General features: G+C 37.7%; 1 protein-coding gene across 1 annotated transcript in view; it reads left to right on the top strand.

The window, feature by feature from the left end:
* KCNH1 (potassium voltage-gated channel subfamily H member 1) overlaps positions 1-17,680 on the top strand; it is a 221,179-nt gene that overhangs the window by 10,544 nt on the left and 192,955 nt on the right. The window contains exon 2 of the mRNA XM_072409818.1: positions 16,691-16,814. Coding sequence (XP_072265919.1) covers positions 16,691-16,814 — 124 coding nt within the window. The remainder of the gene's footprint in view (positions 1-16,690; positions 16,815-17,680) is intronic.

Raw genomic sequence — 17,680 nt, 5'->3', positions numbered from 1 at the left:
ATTTTTTTTACCTATCCGCAATGGATGGACATTTTTGGAATGTGAGGAAACCGGAGTAACCCAGGAATCCCATGCAAACACAGGGAGAACCTGAAAATTCTATGCAGAGAGTCTCCTGGCCGAGATTCGAACCTGGGACCCAGCGCTGCAATGGCCAGAGTGCTAACCACTGAGCCACCACGCTCCCCGTAAGGTTAAAATACAATATGTACCTTGTACCGTATATCATTTAATTTCCAACTTTGGCCAGAGTTATGTAGAAGAATGCCACAGGTAGGAGAAAAAACATCACATCATAGATGAAACTTTCCAGAAGGCTGTAAGCAACAGGGGAAATATGGATATCTTTATTAAAATTACCAAAAAATAAAAATGTATACCTAAATGTAAATTGCAGCATTCCCATAGGCAATAAAGTCTTATAGAAACTACAATTATGCATTTATTATATAGGACAATTGTTTCTCCCCAGTAGCTATATAAAAGGTTATAAAGGGAGGGAAGTAAGAGCTGGGCCCACATAGACATTAATTAGACAACTGGAAAAGATAAACACTATGGAAGGGAGAAGTTGGCTGTGCTAGTGAATCAACCCTTTCACGCGGAAGTGATAAAAACATAAAAATGCAAATCAGCAAATACATTACTTGATTTCTCTGAGCCTATATCTGCAATGTTTTAAGTAGGAGACAGGGCCTCTTTTATTGCATGTTTCCACTCCAAAGCACATGAATGCATGTAATATTAGTTTGTACTTTGGCCAAAACCATTAAGGTTATCCCCCAAGCCAAGGTTCTTCTTTTCTGATGAGTCCAACATTAACATTAAAAAAACCCTAACACTTTCTATATAACTTAAGCATGCAGAGTCATAATAATTTAGAACTGAAAGTTCAGATTCTAGAAGAACTTAATCTTTTTAATAAAATATATCACGGGCATAGCTGCAAAGTTATGTTATGCACATTAAACACCCTGGCTGAGCAAGCATAATACAATGCGTTAAACCTAAAGCAGTAAAATGCTGCAAGAAAGGGCATTAGTAAAGAGAGACACATTAATAAGATAACCAAACCATGGCTCCAACTTTAGCAGTTTACTTCATAATGTATTAAAAGGTTTCACTAATGGATGTTTCATGTAGTGGGGATTGCTATTTATCAGCACAGAGCATAATGGACCTTGAAAAGAAGACTTTTTTTCTCTAGAGTGGAGTTTGGTTTCGGCGCGGATTGAAACGTGAGCATCGAGGAATCTCTGTCATCCTAATGATATTACACAAAATAGTTCTGACAGCAGACTAGCTGCTGGAATAATATTGTAGTCAGTAGTTCTTCTTCTCCGAGTAATGTCATGCATAAGTGAGTTTCAATAAGCTAATTTAGAAAAGATAGAAATTTTAGAAAAAGATAGAGAATTTAGAATTTTAGAAAACCAGACGGTCTCGCATAATAATTGAACACTTCTTTCCTTGCTGCTTTGCATCTGTAAAAACAAAAAAATAGCTTTTGCTGTTAAACTTACCTTATATCCCCTGTAGTTCCTCTTCTCTACCACTAGATGTAGAATGATGGCTGTCATTACCAAACCCCTACATTATGACCCTAGTGTGCCATGGGTCTGCCCCTTGCTGGGTTCTGGTCACCATTATTTGAGTGCTTCTTAGGGCAGAAGAAAGGAAACTGCAGCGGAGGGTAAAACCTCAGGATAACTTATATAGTCAAATCATTAAAACCAGTCACAGGTGAAGCCAATAACTCTGTCTATATTTGATCATTATCTTGCTATAGTGGCACCAGGCAAAGGGGTCAATATATTGGGCGACCAATATCAGTTCTGGAAGTTGATGTGTTTTTGTAGATGCTAGGACTTAGGTATTACAGTTTGTTCTTTGTCAAAGTTCGATGGAAGCTTACAATTGTAAGCTTCCATCGAACTTTGACAAAGAACAAACTGTAATAACTAAGTCCTAGCATCTACAAAAACAACAGGTCCTATGGGGTGTTCCCGATCTAAAGTGGTCCAACAAGGACAACCAATGAACCAGTGTCCGAGGCATGAGTGCCCAAGGCACTTTGTCGGGGAAGTCTATTCTTTCTGGTCTGATCCACAAAGTACAAATTAATAAAAAATGTAATGTTTGGTCATTGCCCAAAGGTAGTAGAACGAACAATGCATTGCAGCTTATTATTATTAATATTATTAAACAGGATGTATATAGCACCAACATATTATGCAGCGCTGTACATTAAATAGGGGTTGCAAATGGTAGACGAATACAGTAATTGACACAGGAGGAGAGGACTCTGCCCCTGCAGAGTTTACAATCTAGTAGATTGCTGAAATGTTGCCCTTGCTGGTCCCTGATTACCACCAAAAGGACCTACAATGGCCATGTGGGTACTATAACTGGACCATAGAGCAATGGAAGCAGATGGACTGGTCTAACAACATTTTCTTTTTTATCATATGGGTGGAAATGTTGCCAATGATCAGTAAACTTGCAGACAGTCTGTGAAAACAAAAATGAACAATTGTATGCTTTTAATGAACTTAATGGACAAAGAAAAAAATCTAACAGCTAAGCCGAGGCATCTCTAAAAACAGCAGGTCTTATTGTGTGTTTTCAGTATGCAATGGATAGAACCTATCAAAAGTGGTCCAACAAGGACAACCAGTGAGCCAGTAACAGGATCATGGGTGCCCATGGTTCTTTGTTGCACTTGTTGGGGAAGGCCATTCTATCTGGTCAGGTCCACAAATTAAGTCCTGCAGGAGAAATTGCTAAAAAATGTAATGCTAGCCAATGTCCAAAGATGGCAGAACACAATGCATTGCAGCTTGCAGAATTGTAGCCAGTGAACATGCTGATCCCTGTCCACCGCCAAAAGCACCTGCAATGACCATATGAGTATCAGAACTGGACCATAGGGCAAGGGAAGCAGATAGACTGGTCTAATAACATTTTTTTTTTATCATATGGATGGCCGTGTTGCCAGCCATGAGTTTCCTCGAACTTCCAATGGTTCCGCAAAATTTTGGCAAACTGATTTCGCGAAACCATCAGAAGACCTGTCAGCGAATCAGGAGGCCGTTCTCGCTTACAGTTTTGGTAAGCAAGAAAGGTCCGATTCGCCGCGAGATCTAACTTAATATTCTCGCTCGCTCATCCCTAGCCATCAATCAATTTACAGTCTGTGAAGACAAAGGGAAATGTATCTGTTGAAACAAGCTTGTTTTCCGTGAATGCTATTCCTTATCATTACCCCATGCTGGACACAGAATACTCTGCAGCAGTAGATGTGGTCTTCACACACTCTGCCAGACCATGCCCAGTTAACCAGCCTGAGCAAAAGGTCAATAAACTTAAAGTAGACATCCTGTTGCTTGATGGTGTTGAGAGAGGTATCAGTGCCTTGATATAATCAGGGTGTATGTTGGGAATAAAAGTGACAAGCGTAGGTTAACGTCAATAATAGTGGGCAAGACAGGTCGTGGTGGCCTTGCTTAGAAATAGGATGAAGTAGGGATGGAGGTTAAAGTTTTACTGGGAGTCCCATAATTTGAAGTTACACCCCTCTACATATTCATTTCATGTCAGAAATGATTGAAGCCAAGAACCAGAATTACATCAAAGATCAGAAGAAAGTTGTTAACTGCAACCGACTTTCTTCTATCCTGCCAAGTGTCTCCTAATTCCCTTTAAAAATTGCCCAGGGCAAATTTGCCCAAATGCAGTCGTGACGCCAGTGTGAGCTTAACTTTAAGACCTGTCAAGAAGCTTTTGCTTCATCTTAATTCCTGAGCCATCTCCTTTGCACAGCTTTCATAATACGCAGCTCAGAGCCTCATCGTAGAATGAAAGAGAAGCTGGCACTTTCGAGGGTTCTGTCTTATTTTTCCTGTGTAAAATATTTCATTGTGACTTTTAACACAGCAGTAGTAAAGGGCTGGAGATCTGCCAACAACACTCTGCTGTCTAATGATAGATTTAGATAAGAAGCCTTCACAGGCAGGTCTATAGAGCTCTGTGCATCCCCCTTTTTGCTTGAAGATGTACAATACATGAAGGAGAATTTACTGAATAACTTCAAAAAACCAACTTCGTTCTCAGGCACCGGGAACAGATCCAATGAAATTCACTTCTTAACTTTCTTCAAAAACACAATTGCAGCCAAATAGTTAAATGAACATTTATTACACGTGCATAAGTAAAAGAATTGTAAAAGAATGTCTATCCTGTGATCCAGCCACCCCTGTCGTGCTATAAGTCCGCACAGGATAATACTTTTCTGGCTCTTTAGTTTTTTTGGCGCTTGTGACTGATACATTGAGGTTTTTTTCTCTCTTGTACTCTCTTGTAAAGCAAACCTGTGCTTTGATAATTCCAGGCCAAAGTAACAGGAATGTCTTAATTCCTCCATATACCCAATGCATATATTTACCTTTCCTCTATTCAGTGGCAGAATCCTGATATAATACCTGGTACTATAGAGAAGCATGTGGCACAATCATGTAACAGTGCTGGACCAAACATCCCCATCACAAATGAGTCCAAAAACTTGTAAAAGCTAATACCCTGGTGACTAAAAATTTTCAGAGGGCTTTTGGCATATAAAATAAAATGAGGGCAAATAAAATGAAGATATGTGTTGTTGGAAGAACGAAATTAAAGTGGACACATAGATATGAACTACAGGGGTAAAGCTCAAGTTTATTTTACAGTGGACCTTCCACTAAAAGTTCCAGTGGTTTGGCCCCCTACCTGTTTAAAACCCCTATTACAAGGAGGGGAAATAAACTTATAAAAGGTAAAGTTAGAATTGTACCCCCATCCTTCGCATTGCTGGATATGAAACTATCATTCTTCTGGGAAGATTTTTTGTGAACAAGCAGGCAAATTCTCATGAAGAGATAGTTAGTCCATTGCATGGCATCTTCTCGGGAGGTTTCGCATGCTCAGCCGTCCACAGGAATCTTCTTGGAAATGTGATGCCATCCTGGCCTAATTGACTTGGGCAGAAGCAAGGGTAAGGTAAGTATTAATCCAACTTTACCATGTACAGGCACGTTTTCACCTACTTATAGCAGGTGACTTGAAAAAGTACAAGGGGGCCTAAAAAGTTTTATTGAACCTTCCACTTTTTCTGGAAGATCCGCTGTAGGTTCCCCTCTCCTCCACTTAGCTTGCAGGCCATTTTTAGCTTGATTTTGGCAAATTATGCCTTAATATCAAGGAGGTGGTAATGTTATATTTTCTTTGATTTCATGGCAGTTATTCTTCTTTAATTTTACAACTGCTTTTAGGTGATTGTCCCCACTTGCACACCTTTGTTTTTCTTAAAAAAATCCTTAGGCTTACCATATTTGTTGCAATTTAAGCGTATGATCTCCTTTATACCTACAATCAACTATGTACTGCAAGGCTATCCTAATGAGTACAAACTGAATGACAGCTTTAGTACGGCAGGCTCGTAGCTGCCATTATTATGTTCTTTTTTGAGAGGTACTGAAACCATTGGCTATATCATCTCAGTTAAAAACTTCCAAAAAAGGTAACATAGCCTATGGCACACTGTAACAAAGAAGTTGTGGGGGACTTTGAAAATATTTGAGAATCATGCAGTACAGAGAGTTCTTGTTCTGTTGTTGAAGGAAAATAGAAATAAAAGAATTGGTTACTGCCTAAACAAAACGTAGCTTTGTACATTGTCATTAAACATGCGTACAGGAGGAGAGAGAGCAGAGCGATGATCTCATCAATGTTGTATAGCTCTTCGATTGTCCAAAAGCATTCTGAAGGTAGATCGGTGAAAAATCAATGATAGGTTTGATCATAGGGTCAATGGGAACAATGGTTCCCAGGCAGCTTCGGGCAGCTGGCACTTTGCCCTTAGGCAGGCTCAGCAGCCGCAACTGTTACACCAAGTACAAATGTTTGAAAATTTGGCAATGAGAGGTACCGAACTGCTCACAACCACCACAATTCATTTGGAACAATAATTCCCATATGGCTCCAGGCAGCTGGCACCTTGCACCAAGAATAGCATGACACTAAGTACAAATTTTTGAACATTTGGGTGTGAGAGGTACTGAAATGCTCACAATTACCTCAATTCATTTAGAACAATAGTTCCCAGGTAGTCACAGGCAGCCGGAACCTTGCTCCAAGGCCGGCCCAGCCGCTCCAACTTCTACAACAGGTACAAGCGTTTGAACATTTGGCAGTGGAAGGTACTGAACCATGCACAACCACCCTAATTCATTCCCTATTGGCAGGCTTTGGGGAGATTCTTGACTGTGGGTTTGGTTTCCTGGCAAATGGAAATGGTAACTCAACTGCAACCTTACCTCAACCGCAAATCTCACCTTCCATGTCAACTGGCTCTATCTGTAGTAAAGGAAAGTGAGATTATTGGGCTTGATTCATGAAAGCTCTCCAAGGCTGGAGAGGATACATTTTCATCAGTAAAGCTGGGTGATCCCACGATCCTGGAGAGGATTTCCTGAAAGTCATTTGCTATTTGTTAGAAACTGTTTTCAATCCTGGACCGGATCCATTCCAGGTTTGCTGGATCACTCAGCCTCACGTGTAAAAGTGTATCCTCTCCAGCCTTGGAGAGCTTTCATAAATCAGGCCCATTGTCTTGGTTGTGTTGTCTGGCATAGATCCCATAATTGCACAGTAATACACATCCATATTCACATATATTTTCCAATTATGTATTCAGCTATTTGCTCAAATTTCAAGTGTAGTCCCATCTCAGCTGATGATTGAGAAGAGCAGCTTTTATTGGCATACCACATTTACTAAGTCAGATTCAAATAAGACAAACATTAGGTCAATATTTGATTAGTTCAAATGATTAACCTGTGTTGGCTGAAATGTCACTGCTGGCGGGTCTGAAAGGACGCCCGCTGATATTGGCGGAGCCCCATCTCTCTGAGCTTATTTCAAGAAGATATTTACAGTTTCAACGCAAATGTCAGAAAGAATGAAGTCCAGTCTTTTTTTTTAACAAATATCCTTAAGCATGTCATTATGATAATCCTCCATGAAAAAAGATGCAGTCGCTACAGCAACACCTTCAGAACAATAAAATTCTAATATCAGTAATGCGCTCACCAGCTGGGACTTATATTACAGTGTGATGGTTTTACCTAGTTACAGCAATGTGTGTACTGGTGGGATACAAATGGAATAATGGTAGCTCAGAATACGCAAATGCAAATATGTCCCCATGCTTCTGAGATCTTCTGCGGAGATAAGCAAATCGATATGCCAACCAGGTGAATCTGATGGTTTCAAAAGCATGATTTTACGGTTCACTTTGCAGTTCATGCGGATTCATGAACGCAGTTCATCGATGTATCCTGCAGGTATCTTGTAATTATATTAATCACTGGTATTGTGAACCTGAAAATAAAAATATGGCTGCTGCAAATATTTATGTTGTGCAATTAGTAAACAATTGTTTTTAGGAAAAGATTTAGTAAAAATGCACAAAAACCATTTGGTGCATACAAATTCAATGCAATTTAAAATACAGGACTGTATACAGTAAATAGACAACATATAGGTCAAATCTAAAATCTGTGTGCGCTTTCTAATTGGCAAAAAAACAACAGTACAGTATAATTTTCCATAGGTGACCCTTTGCAATCATTTACAGCTCATCAGTTTACAATTAACTCCAAATATTGGCTGAAGAATTATTCCTCTTATTCTGGCATGAATAGCGATACCAAATATGTGTTCAATGTTTTAAATGCACATGTGCACCCTAGAGGAGCCTTTGAGTTGGTATTTGTATTTGCATTGTTCAGAATAAGTAATTGGTCTGTTGGGCTATTAATGTCCCCCTGCCCTCTACCCTAGCCTACCTTAGCATAAACTTTGCTTGATCTGCTTCTTTTTTCCACTTTATGTCTGAGCCCCACCAAGTTCATCTATAATGAATATGTTTTCAGCCAGCTCCACCCTGGTACCTTATGTGCATTGGTCAGTTGTGTGTGTTTGTGGGGGCTCACAGATTTTGTCTACTTGAATGCCGGGAACCGCAGGTACAGTTGGAGACCATCTGACTCCTATTTGAGGTTACCACTAGGATGGGACAAGAAGTATCCTATGCCTCCATTTATCTACAGTATGTTGTATGATGAGGAAGATGTTAGCTTTGTTAGCCAGAAGGCCCTCGTGTGTATTATTTTCTGACTCTGGTGTACCTTTTTTAAAGGAGGACCAATTCACTCAACTTCAGGTCAAGCTCACCCCTTTAAACTGCTCTGCCCACCCTCTGAAGGCCATTGAGGTGCCCTCATTGATCACGGTTGATGTGTGGTTGAGGTGTTAGCACCATGGTGGGGTTTAGCCTCTAAAGTCCATGGAAGAACGCAGTTCAGAGATTGTTAATGTCATTAATTGGTGTTACCATTTTTCTAAGACCATATATATCAGTACTGCTTGTTCCTGAAAAATGAACTGTTAGTGTTAAAGAAAGTACTTGTGTTGTTACAAATGCTCTTCTCTGGCCATAATCACCCTAAGTTATTGGTAGCAAAGATAAACAAAGACCACAATGGCATGACATCATTTGGTGCACAATTCTATGCAAAAGTTTTTAGAACTTTTTTAGAATTTGAGAACAGTTGCAATGCAAGGAGTATAATAACCTGAATTTGATTTTATTTTAGCATCTTGCAAACCCCTGTATAGCAAGATTGTAAGAGAAATGAGTAGCATTTAAAACCACTCCTGCATTCACATGTGCTCACGAGAAATATCATGACATAAATAGGAAGCACAGAAATGATGAAAACAGGTTATCAGTGTGTTTCATTTTTACTGTCCAGTTATAACTTGGGCTTTGATTGCTTTCATGCAGCAGACAATTGTTGGGTCAGCAGATTGACTATTCTGTTTGGGAGGGCTGTGTAAATCTCAACACTGGCTGCACAAGGTACAAGAACTGGATGCAGGCAATAATACATCATCAATGATCAAAACAGAGAATATTCACCACTTTCACAGCATTCTTCTGCATAGATATTTTATTTTAAAGCTGTGATAAGCTGGATCAGAATCTCTTAGAGAAATGAACTTTATGGGAGTATTTTACAGATCTGGGCTGGTGTCTTGGTGCTGGTTTAGCTACCTAGTAAGTCACAGGTCTGGAGGAAAGACCAGGAACCTGTACCTCCTGCAGGAACAAGTTGACCAAGGTAGTTCCCATAAACTCATAAGTTTTGGGGTATGTAAAAATACATTTTGTATGCAGAGAAATTCTAAGTTCTCAAATGTTTTACCATTATTTTGTTTTCTGCAACATTTGTAAGAGTAGAAGACCTGCGTCCTGCACTGTGCTGTGTAAAAGACTTTTGCTGTCTGTATGGATGCAACAGTCTTGCTGCAGAGGTCCAACGTTCCCCCTGTTGTGTCAGAACTTCAACCAAGCATTTGTTAAGTAGATGAGCTGATTGCTGGGCTTTCTTTGTGACTTAGCAGGGGCGAGATAGATGGAGCAGAGAGATGCTGCAAAGGTCCTTCTGCAACATAGACACAAGATGTTCCACTCTCAAATAACGTTAAAACTTTGAAAACACTGAATTTATGCTCAGCATTTCCTCTGAAACTTCAGTTGGCTATTAAATATTTTATTTAAATTTAAAAGATTAATTTTATTATTTTTCATGATGAAGTTTGTTACATTTTTTACCTGTAATTTCCTTTGTGATTCTTCTGTGCTTTAACATGTTTTCTTCTTTAACTTTCAGTCTGGACATTATCCCATAGACAGACAGGTACAACCATAACCCTCTGTAGTGACAACGTATCCATTAACTACCTCCTGATTCCATCCCTCCTGCTACCCTACTTGTTCTGTACCAATCTCTGTTAATTTACAAAACACTGCAGTAAAAAAACAAAAAACAAGGGGGGACCATCTATCACCAATAGCCATCCACGTTGTCAAAGAGTTTGAGGTTTCCAATTTCTCACTTCCTGGGTATACTGTGTTTTGTGTTATCTTTTGTAAAATAACAAATGTTGGCATAGAACTGTTGTATTAAAGGTCAACTCCATCTAAAATGTGTATTTTTGGGCTTTGGATGGGCACCAGTAAGTTGAATCTCTTGCCATCATCTTAGATCTTTTTGAGGCTTCAATGGTGAAGTTTTTATTCTATAGTCCATGTTTTGCCTTTGCACCAGCTGCTGCAGTTTAATGAAAAAGTCTCATGGGATATTTCACCACTGTAGTCCTTAAAAAGTTAAACACCCAATACAATGTAATATGGAACCTTCTTACCTAACTCAACCAGGTTGGTAGTGGTGGGATTTAATAAAGGTTTGTGTTTTATGATTAGGACAGACTGGGGATAAATATACACTGAAAAAGCCAATCTCCACCATGGGTTCTATGGATCTCAGGTTCCTCCAGAGGTTGCCAAGAATTCCTCCAACTGTGGCTGATTGACTGAAAAGTTCTGGGGCCAACAACACTTAGTAGAGCCAGCCGTAAATGTGCTATTCTAACCACCACTGTAGGGGGTCAATGGCCATCAACTTAAGAGACCCCCAAAAATGGTTTTAGTATGAATTCCTCCAAACCTGTAATTTACTTCCAGGGTGCCTCAAGAGTAAAAACATTGAAAAAGCATGCACTAAAATGTATAATACACTCTATACTTTTAAGCTAATGGAGAGGGTTCCACATTATATTCTGATTTCTATGGAGAGATCTTACAGCTCGTTGCGTAAGTACCTTGCACCCTTATACTTAAAAATAATTGCAGTCCTTATGAAATGTAAGAAACCAGCATGTGATTTAGCTTGCTAGCAATCATGCAAAGCTGAAATAGGTTTTAGGTGGAGATGACCTTTAACATGTAGCGTGTGCTTACAATGTAAAATTGTGTCTGTGTATATGTTCCAGTTGAAATTCTCCAAAGCTGTTGTTTTTAGCTACAAAGTGCCGTCTATTCAGTAGATGATCAAAGCAATGGAGGTGATCCAAGGTAGAAATAGTTGATCTTTGTATGTTTCCTTTTTTTTTTTTGGGGGGGGGGGGAATATACCAATAAACTCTGAAGTTAACAATAGGAAGTCATAGGATAAACCTGGATTTGGTTAGGTCTGCTTTTTAATATTGCAAACAGCAATCTGGGATATGGAGACACCAGGGATCTCAGGAATAATGGCTCACCCTGTTCTTCCAGTACTGAAGGATAAGTAATATAAATCATCACAAGGCTTTTGCAGCACAATTATTACAAAATTTACAACACTTCAAAATATTATTAATAACTAGTATTTATATGGTACAAACCTATTATGCAGTGCTTTATAAAGTCCATAGTCATGTCACTAGCTGTCCCTCAGAGGAGCTCACAATCTAATGTCCCTACCATAATCATACGTCATTAATACAGTCTAAGGTCGATTTAGAGGAAGCCAATTAACCTAACTGAATGTTTTTGGAATCTGGAAAGTGTGCCCAGGGGAAACCCTTGCAAACACGAAGAGAACATGCAAACTCCATGCAGATAGTGTCATGGCTTAGTTTAAAGCTTGGTATCTAGCGCTGCAAGGCCACATAAGAATTTCTCTATCTTTGCAACCATAAATAATAATATTGCCATAACATATTCACCCAGAATTTTCAAGCACCAGAAGCACTGTCCTTTATGTAACTGTAGTGAGATGATTGTGAACAGTCTAAAGGGATGCCGGGGGTGCTATATGGCCTTGAGATAGACCTGGAAATTTTAGTTAGAGCCTGAGCATTCTTTTAGGAAATACATTGGCGTGTCCAATTTTTATCGGAATACTAGCAGGTAAGATCTTGCATTGACAATTGTATAACTGTATACAATTGACCTGGAGTGAACCAGAAAGCTTTTCATAGGATCTCTACTGAATAGACTTGTTCTGAATTGTTTGCATTGTTTGTACCCGTGTCTTAGGCAATTTCCTAATACATCCATTGGGGCTATGCTACACGGAGAACCCCATACTAATATCATGGCTGAGAGATAAATATGTAGGTCAGTGAATGTTAGAACAGTCCTATAGGATTGATTATGCTAAGAACATTGGACAACAGTAACATAAATCCACAGTAACTGACTGTAGTGAAACACGGAGATGAACTGTCAGTATGTTTTATATATATTACCTCTTTAGAAGACTGCACAAGATTTAGATTAAGGTAATTATTCACTGACCTTTCAAGGGTTCTTTTTATTATACAGGGAATCAGAAATTCCTTCAAACATTCCCTCTTAGGAATCCTCCAAGTTCATGTGTTTCAATGGCAGTAATGGATTCCCATGAGGGAATGTTTGAGGGAATGTCAGTTTCCCTGTTTTATAAATAGAGCCACAAGTGTCACTGTTCCAAAAAGGACGAATAGGTATGTTTTTTTTTTACAATGTCAACTGTTGGATTTGCAATAAATAATACATTTTTGATAAATAATACGGGGTGGGCTGGGATGCTAAGGACTGATAATGAAGTCTATGGAGAGTTGAGTCAAATAAAAGTGTGAGCTCAAGTAGGGTAAGCTGCAATGAAACTTATTTATTCTAAGTCCATATCCTTGGAACTTAATGCAGCATACCGCAGTATTTTGCTGAAGTCAAGTCAGTCCAAACATTATTATGTCTTGCCAAGGTCCATGCTCCATCTTTACATCCGGAAATATGTTTACATAAAAACACAAATTCAAAATGTTAGCAATTTGTTTGCAATGACCCAATTGATTATCGCTCGTGTAGCTTAGCCCTTTAAATGTGTTTGTATATTTATTTATGTAGTAAAACTATAGATGTATACATTGAAATACAAGCTGTAAACATTATATACCTGGTTATATAATCCAATACTTGCACAAAAAACGCAGAAAAATAAATATATCTTCTACAAAAGAAAAATGAGTCATTTCAATTCCCTGTGAGCTCGTTTAAGATGTAAAGTACATGCTATAATCAGCTCCTTGTGTGTATTATGGATAAAGTCATAATTGAAGATAATTTAACCATTATTCTAACTTACATTAACCAGGTGACGTTGAATATTATGAATGCGTAAAATAAATCATGTAAAATGCTAGAATTGTCATTTATTTTTAGTGATTTGGTTGCTTTTTCATAGCAGTGTTAGACAAAACATAACGGTAGGAAATTATCTTTTTGGTTGGTCTCATCCAATATGATTTAAATATATCATATGTTAAAAAATAATTTTTGTAGTATTTAAAAATTATAAACCTTTTTATGGTGTGAAAATTTATATTTACCATTGTATATTATTAGTTTCTGTATCCTGAACCAACAAAACCCATTTTTGTGAGCCAGACTGTTCGTTAGCTTGTGTTGATAGTCCTAAAAATATCCTTTTTAAAAGAATGATGTATTAATTCTTGAATCATTTATTCAGGATGGATTCTGTTTATTTGGAATCTTTACCACCCAACTATACCATGACTATCTATGGCTCCTTCATTTTTTCCATTTCATGGGAAGAGTACAACAAAGTAGGGTAAATGTGATGTACTTTACACTACTTTTGGTGGATTGAGGTTGGTGTAACCTAGTAATAGCTAAGTGAAAGAACCTCTCTGTACTTAGAGGCCATTAGATGGATGGTTGGATTGGATGGACTACCTAACCATCCTAGATCCGTGTCTATAACTCCAGGCCTTGGGTCTCCATCTAACAATATACTTAATGAGATTTCCAAATTACAGTCACATGGCTGAAAATAAAGATCCATATCCTTGTGTGAAGCTTTATGAATTGAGCCAGATGTCAGGTATATCAGAATTACTTTTTAAAACCTTTAGCATAGCATTCTTGATACTTGTAGGGAAATGCTTTGGTAATGTTCAGGGGTCATCAGTACTTTTTTCAGGACTATAACTCAAAGTAGAACTAAACCAATTTCTTACTCACCTGTCCCTGTTTCGTTGTGGGTGCCACTATCTTCCTTGTTCTGTTCCACGAATGTAAAGCTCAGTGATATTGACAATTGAAGGAAGCAATCAGGCAGGTCACCATGTTTTATTGCAGAAGGGCCATTACCTGTCCAGTTTTGTAACAAAACCCTGCCTAATCGTAATTTTTTAAAGTGGAACTGTAGTCTCAGATAACACACCGTACATTTTATTACAAGATCAACCATGCATGTTCTCTCCTTCTTATATAAGTAACCTGCTTTTATACTTTTTTGCCAATAAACATTTTTTTGGCTATTATCTGTCTGGTGATACATTGTAATTTTTATTGCAAGGTAACACCAAAATAGTCTCTCCTTTCGATATTGCCAACTAACCAAACTGCTTACATACCTTTCAAAGTACAATATTGGTGGCTATTGTCCCTGTGCATTTTATTACGAGACAAACTCTGCCTGGTCTCCCCTTCTTGTATTGCTTTATTGTATTCCTGTCTAGATTTCATACTTTTACCACAGACCTGACTTTGAGGTCCTACCTACATGTTCCCATTCTTTCCAAATAAAGTGTCCTCCATTAAAGTGCTATCCTTGGACAGGTGGGTAGCACTTGTCCGGAACCAAAGTGTGTGCACAGCATGACTTGAACCAGAACAAGCCAAAGACAGTACTGGTTCGGCCATGGAAAACTGCCATAGCATTCACTTTAAGCAAAGGGGTTCTGCATACAATACATAAATAGTTTACATTAGATTTAATAGGTAAAAGAAAATAAAGGAAACCATTCATTTCAATTTTCCACTAAACTAATCACTAAATGTAGGTTGAAATGCAACTTTGTGTATGTACCTGAACCTATGTGGGCATCCACATAGCTAAGGCTGGGAAATAGTTATTATTCTAAACCAACCAGACTCAGCGACATGCAGAAGTGCTGACTAAGAACATATTGACGGAGGCAATGAGGAGGGATGACCTTTTGGGTCTTCTGCTGCTTCATTACTATCCAATCACAGGCTGGGGGCAGGGAGTGGACAAGGTTGTATTGCTTGATTACAGGGGAGAGAATTGAGGTCTCTGGTCTGACTCTGTTGTCTATCAGTGACCAAACAGACAAAACTACAAATTATTTGCCAGTGAAAGCAATTCCTGTATATTTATTTTAGATTCATATTTAGCTATTTGTTTGGAGATAATTTTAAAGCAAATCTTGCTTTTAAGTGAAGTCTGTGACTATTGTAAATTCAGTTATATATATATATATATATATATATATATATATATATAAATATATATATATATACATCTCAAATACATGATACGGTGCAGGGATACATGATACGGTGCAGGGTATCTCCTTTCAGGCAAATATTGAAGAAAGTGGAAACAAAGGGAAGGGATCACTTTTTTTGCTTGAGTTTAAGCCTATATTCTTGAACTACAATATTTGTATTACTTAGTTTACTTAAAAAAAATAAAAATATTATTTTTGTAACACAAAATATAAACTAAATGAATACCAATAACCTTTCAGTTCATTATAAATTGTTAAAAAATATGTTTAAGAAATTTGTGATTTTCAGTTGTTTTTTCAAGGCCTATCCCTGTAAAAAAAGTGAAAAAATTCTAATAAATACATACAACTAAATTAAAGAAAAAAATATAATATAATTGACCTGTATTGTCGGTTCCTGATCTGAATTTTTATCAAAATGAAAAAACAGCACTGTAAAATATTTCTAATCATGTTCACGCTTTACCAGCATATGTTTAATGGGCTTTAGGGACCCAGTGAACACGGACAGAATCACGCATAAAGGGTTTAGATAAAGTGCAGAGAACAAAGCATCTCTGGGCCCATTTAATTGTTTTCTGCATAATTAATTGACAGTCTACTTGGTTTTATATTAGTCTTCAATCCAAGAAGACTGATCATCTACATATTTGCAAAAACTCATGAAAGCATGAATGGTGGAAGGGGTAAAATTATTGCTTCAAAGTCAAACCTAATGGCACTTTAGGAGATCCCTTGTCATTAAATGTATGTTTTCTGCTTTAGTCTTAAAAAAGTTGCTTAGTTCTACCTAATTTATGTCTGAATTATTCATGTGGATCTGTCATTAAGATTGAATTAGTCATAAAAGTAAGGAGACATCTTTATTGTTTTTTTTTACTAAGTTAGGAGAAGTGCAGAATGATTGTCCCATCAGAATTCACAGGCGCCTTTATATTAATATACCGATCAATAAAATAAAAATCTATTTAAACTCTAAAAAAAAACCCTAAGTCCCTGCAACCTCAACAAATAATGTTGTATCCATAAATATAATACTGTTCCCCAACAGAGGAGGGGCAGGCGACCATTGCTTTTTTCTTTTGTCCTTCTAGCACCTTTAATGCTAAGTTGGCATCCATGACTCAAGGTTAGAAACTCTACACCTTTCCTTATATAATATAGGCCAGACAGTGCTGATCTGTGTGCAATTTGAATTAAATAATTCCCCTACAATGTCAATGCAAGAGCAAAAATTGTGCCGACTAACAACAGAAATAATAGGATTTTGATTTGGCACACAAACAAATTGGTTGTTTCATGTTATTACCCATATACCCTTTAGCTTAATAAACGAACCCTATACAATATCATGCAGCTCACAGGGATATAATCAGTGATGACTAGCGATTCAAAGCAATAGTTGTGCCAGTAAAATGTTTTTCATGTTTTTTTGGAACAGATACTAATTTTGTCTTGGGTAATGCCCAGATAGTGGATTGGCCAATTGTCTACAGCAATGACGGGTTCTGCAAGCTATCGGGATATCACCGAGCCGAAGTTATGCAAAAAAGTAGCACATGCAGGTAAATATAAATAATACCTGGGTTTTCTTTTTTCAGTTGGGCCATGTTGCCTGAATAAATATGATGTTTTATATGTGCTCATGTATGATGTGGGCAGTTAGGATATGTGTGTGCACAAAGAATGAATTTTGGACTGTGTGCATTTGCAAAGTAGTTTGAAAACAATGGATTCATTTATAAGTCCTTGATTTTTCCTACGGTGATGACAACCCTCTGTAAATCAACTGTAAGGGCCCATAGAGGTTGCTTTATCTCCTACCTGAGATCAGTATTAAAAATGGACAATTTTGCAAGTTGCGATAGATGTTTACAAAATTGTCAAATAGCAGTGATTACATTTTGGATTTTTGTACCTTTATCTTTTATGGGTTTTTTTCTATAGTGGGTCAGAATATCTTTTGCATTCGCTGAGCTCAGGATTTATGACAACCTCTGTGGGGTATTACACAAAAAGAGGGAAAAAGCATAAATAAAAACAACTATCCCAGATTAGGAATACTGCATTGTTATAACAATTTAAGTGCAAAACCAAGCAAAGATGTTGCAAATATATGCTTAATTAAATGTAACATATGGGTTCTCTAGATCTCCTGAGGAAGCGGACTGGGGTTCAGCGAAATGCGTGTAGCGCATACTATACCAGTAGAGTTCCTCATGCATCTGGAGTTACACACCTTAATGGTGAAAATGTTTTCATGCTGCTCTTTTAAAACATAGAGAATAAATAAAAATTAATTGTGATGTTTTAATACAATATCTATAATTTAATGTATGAATGATGCTATTTATCACTACTATTTTATTTGGTTTTGCACTGTAATTTATAAAGGGATTTGGCAGTTTTTGAAAGAATAACCCAAACAAAA

The sequence above is a fragment of the Pyxicephalus adspersus genome, chromosome 4 (assembly GCF_032062135.1).
Source record: "Pyxicephalus adspersus chromosome 4, UCB_Pads_2.0, whole genome shotgun sequence".
NCBI lineage: Eukaryota > Metazoa > Chordata > Amphibia > Anura > Pyxicephalidae > Pyxicephalus > Pyxicephalus adspersus.
This window is presented reverse-complemented; position numbering and strand designations above follow the sequence as displayed.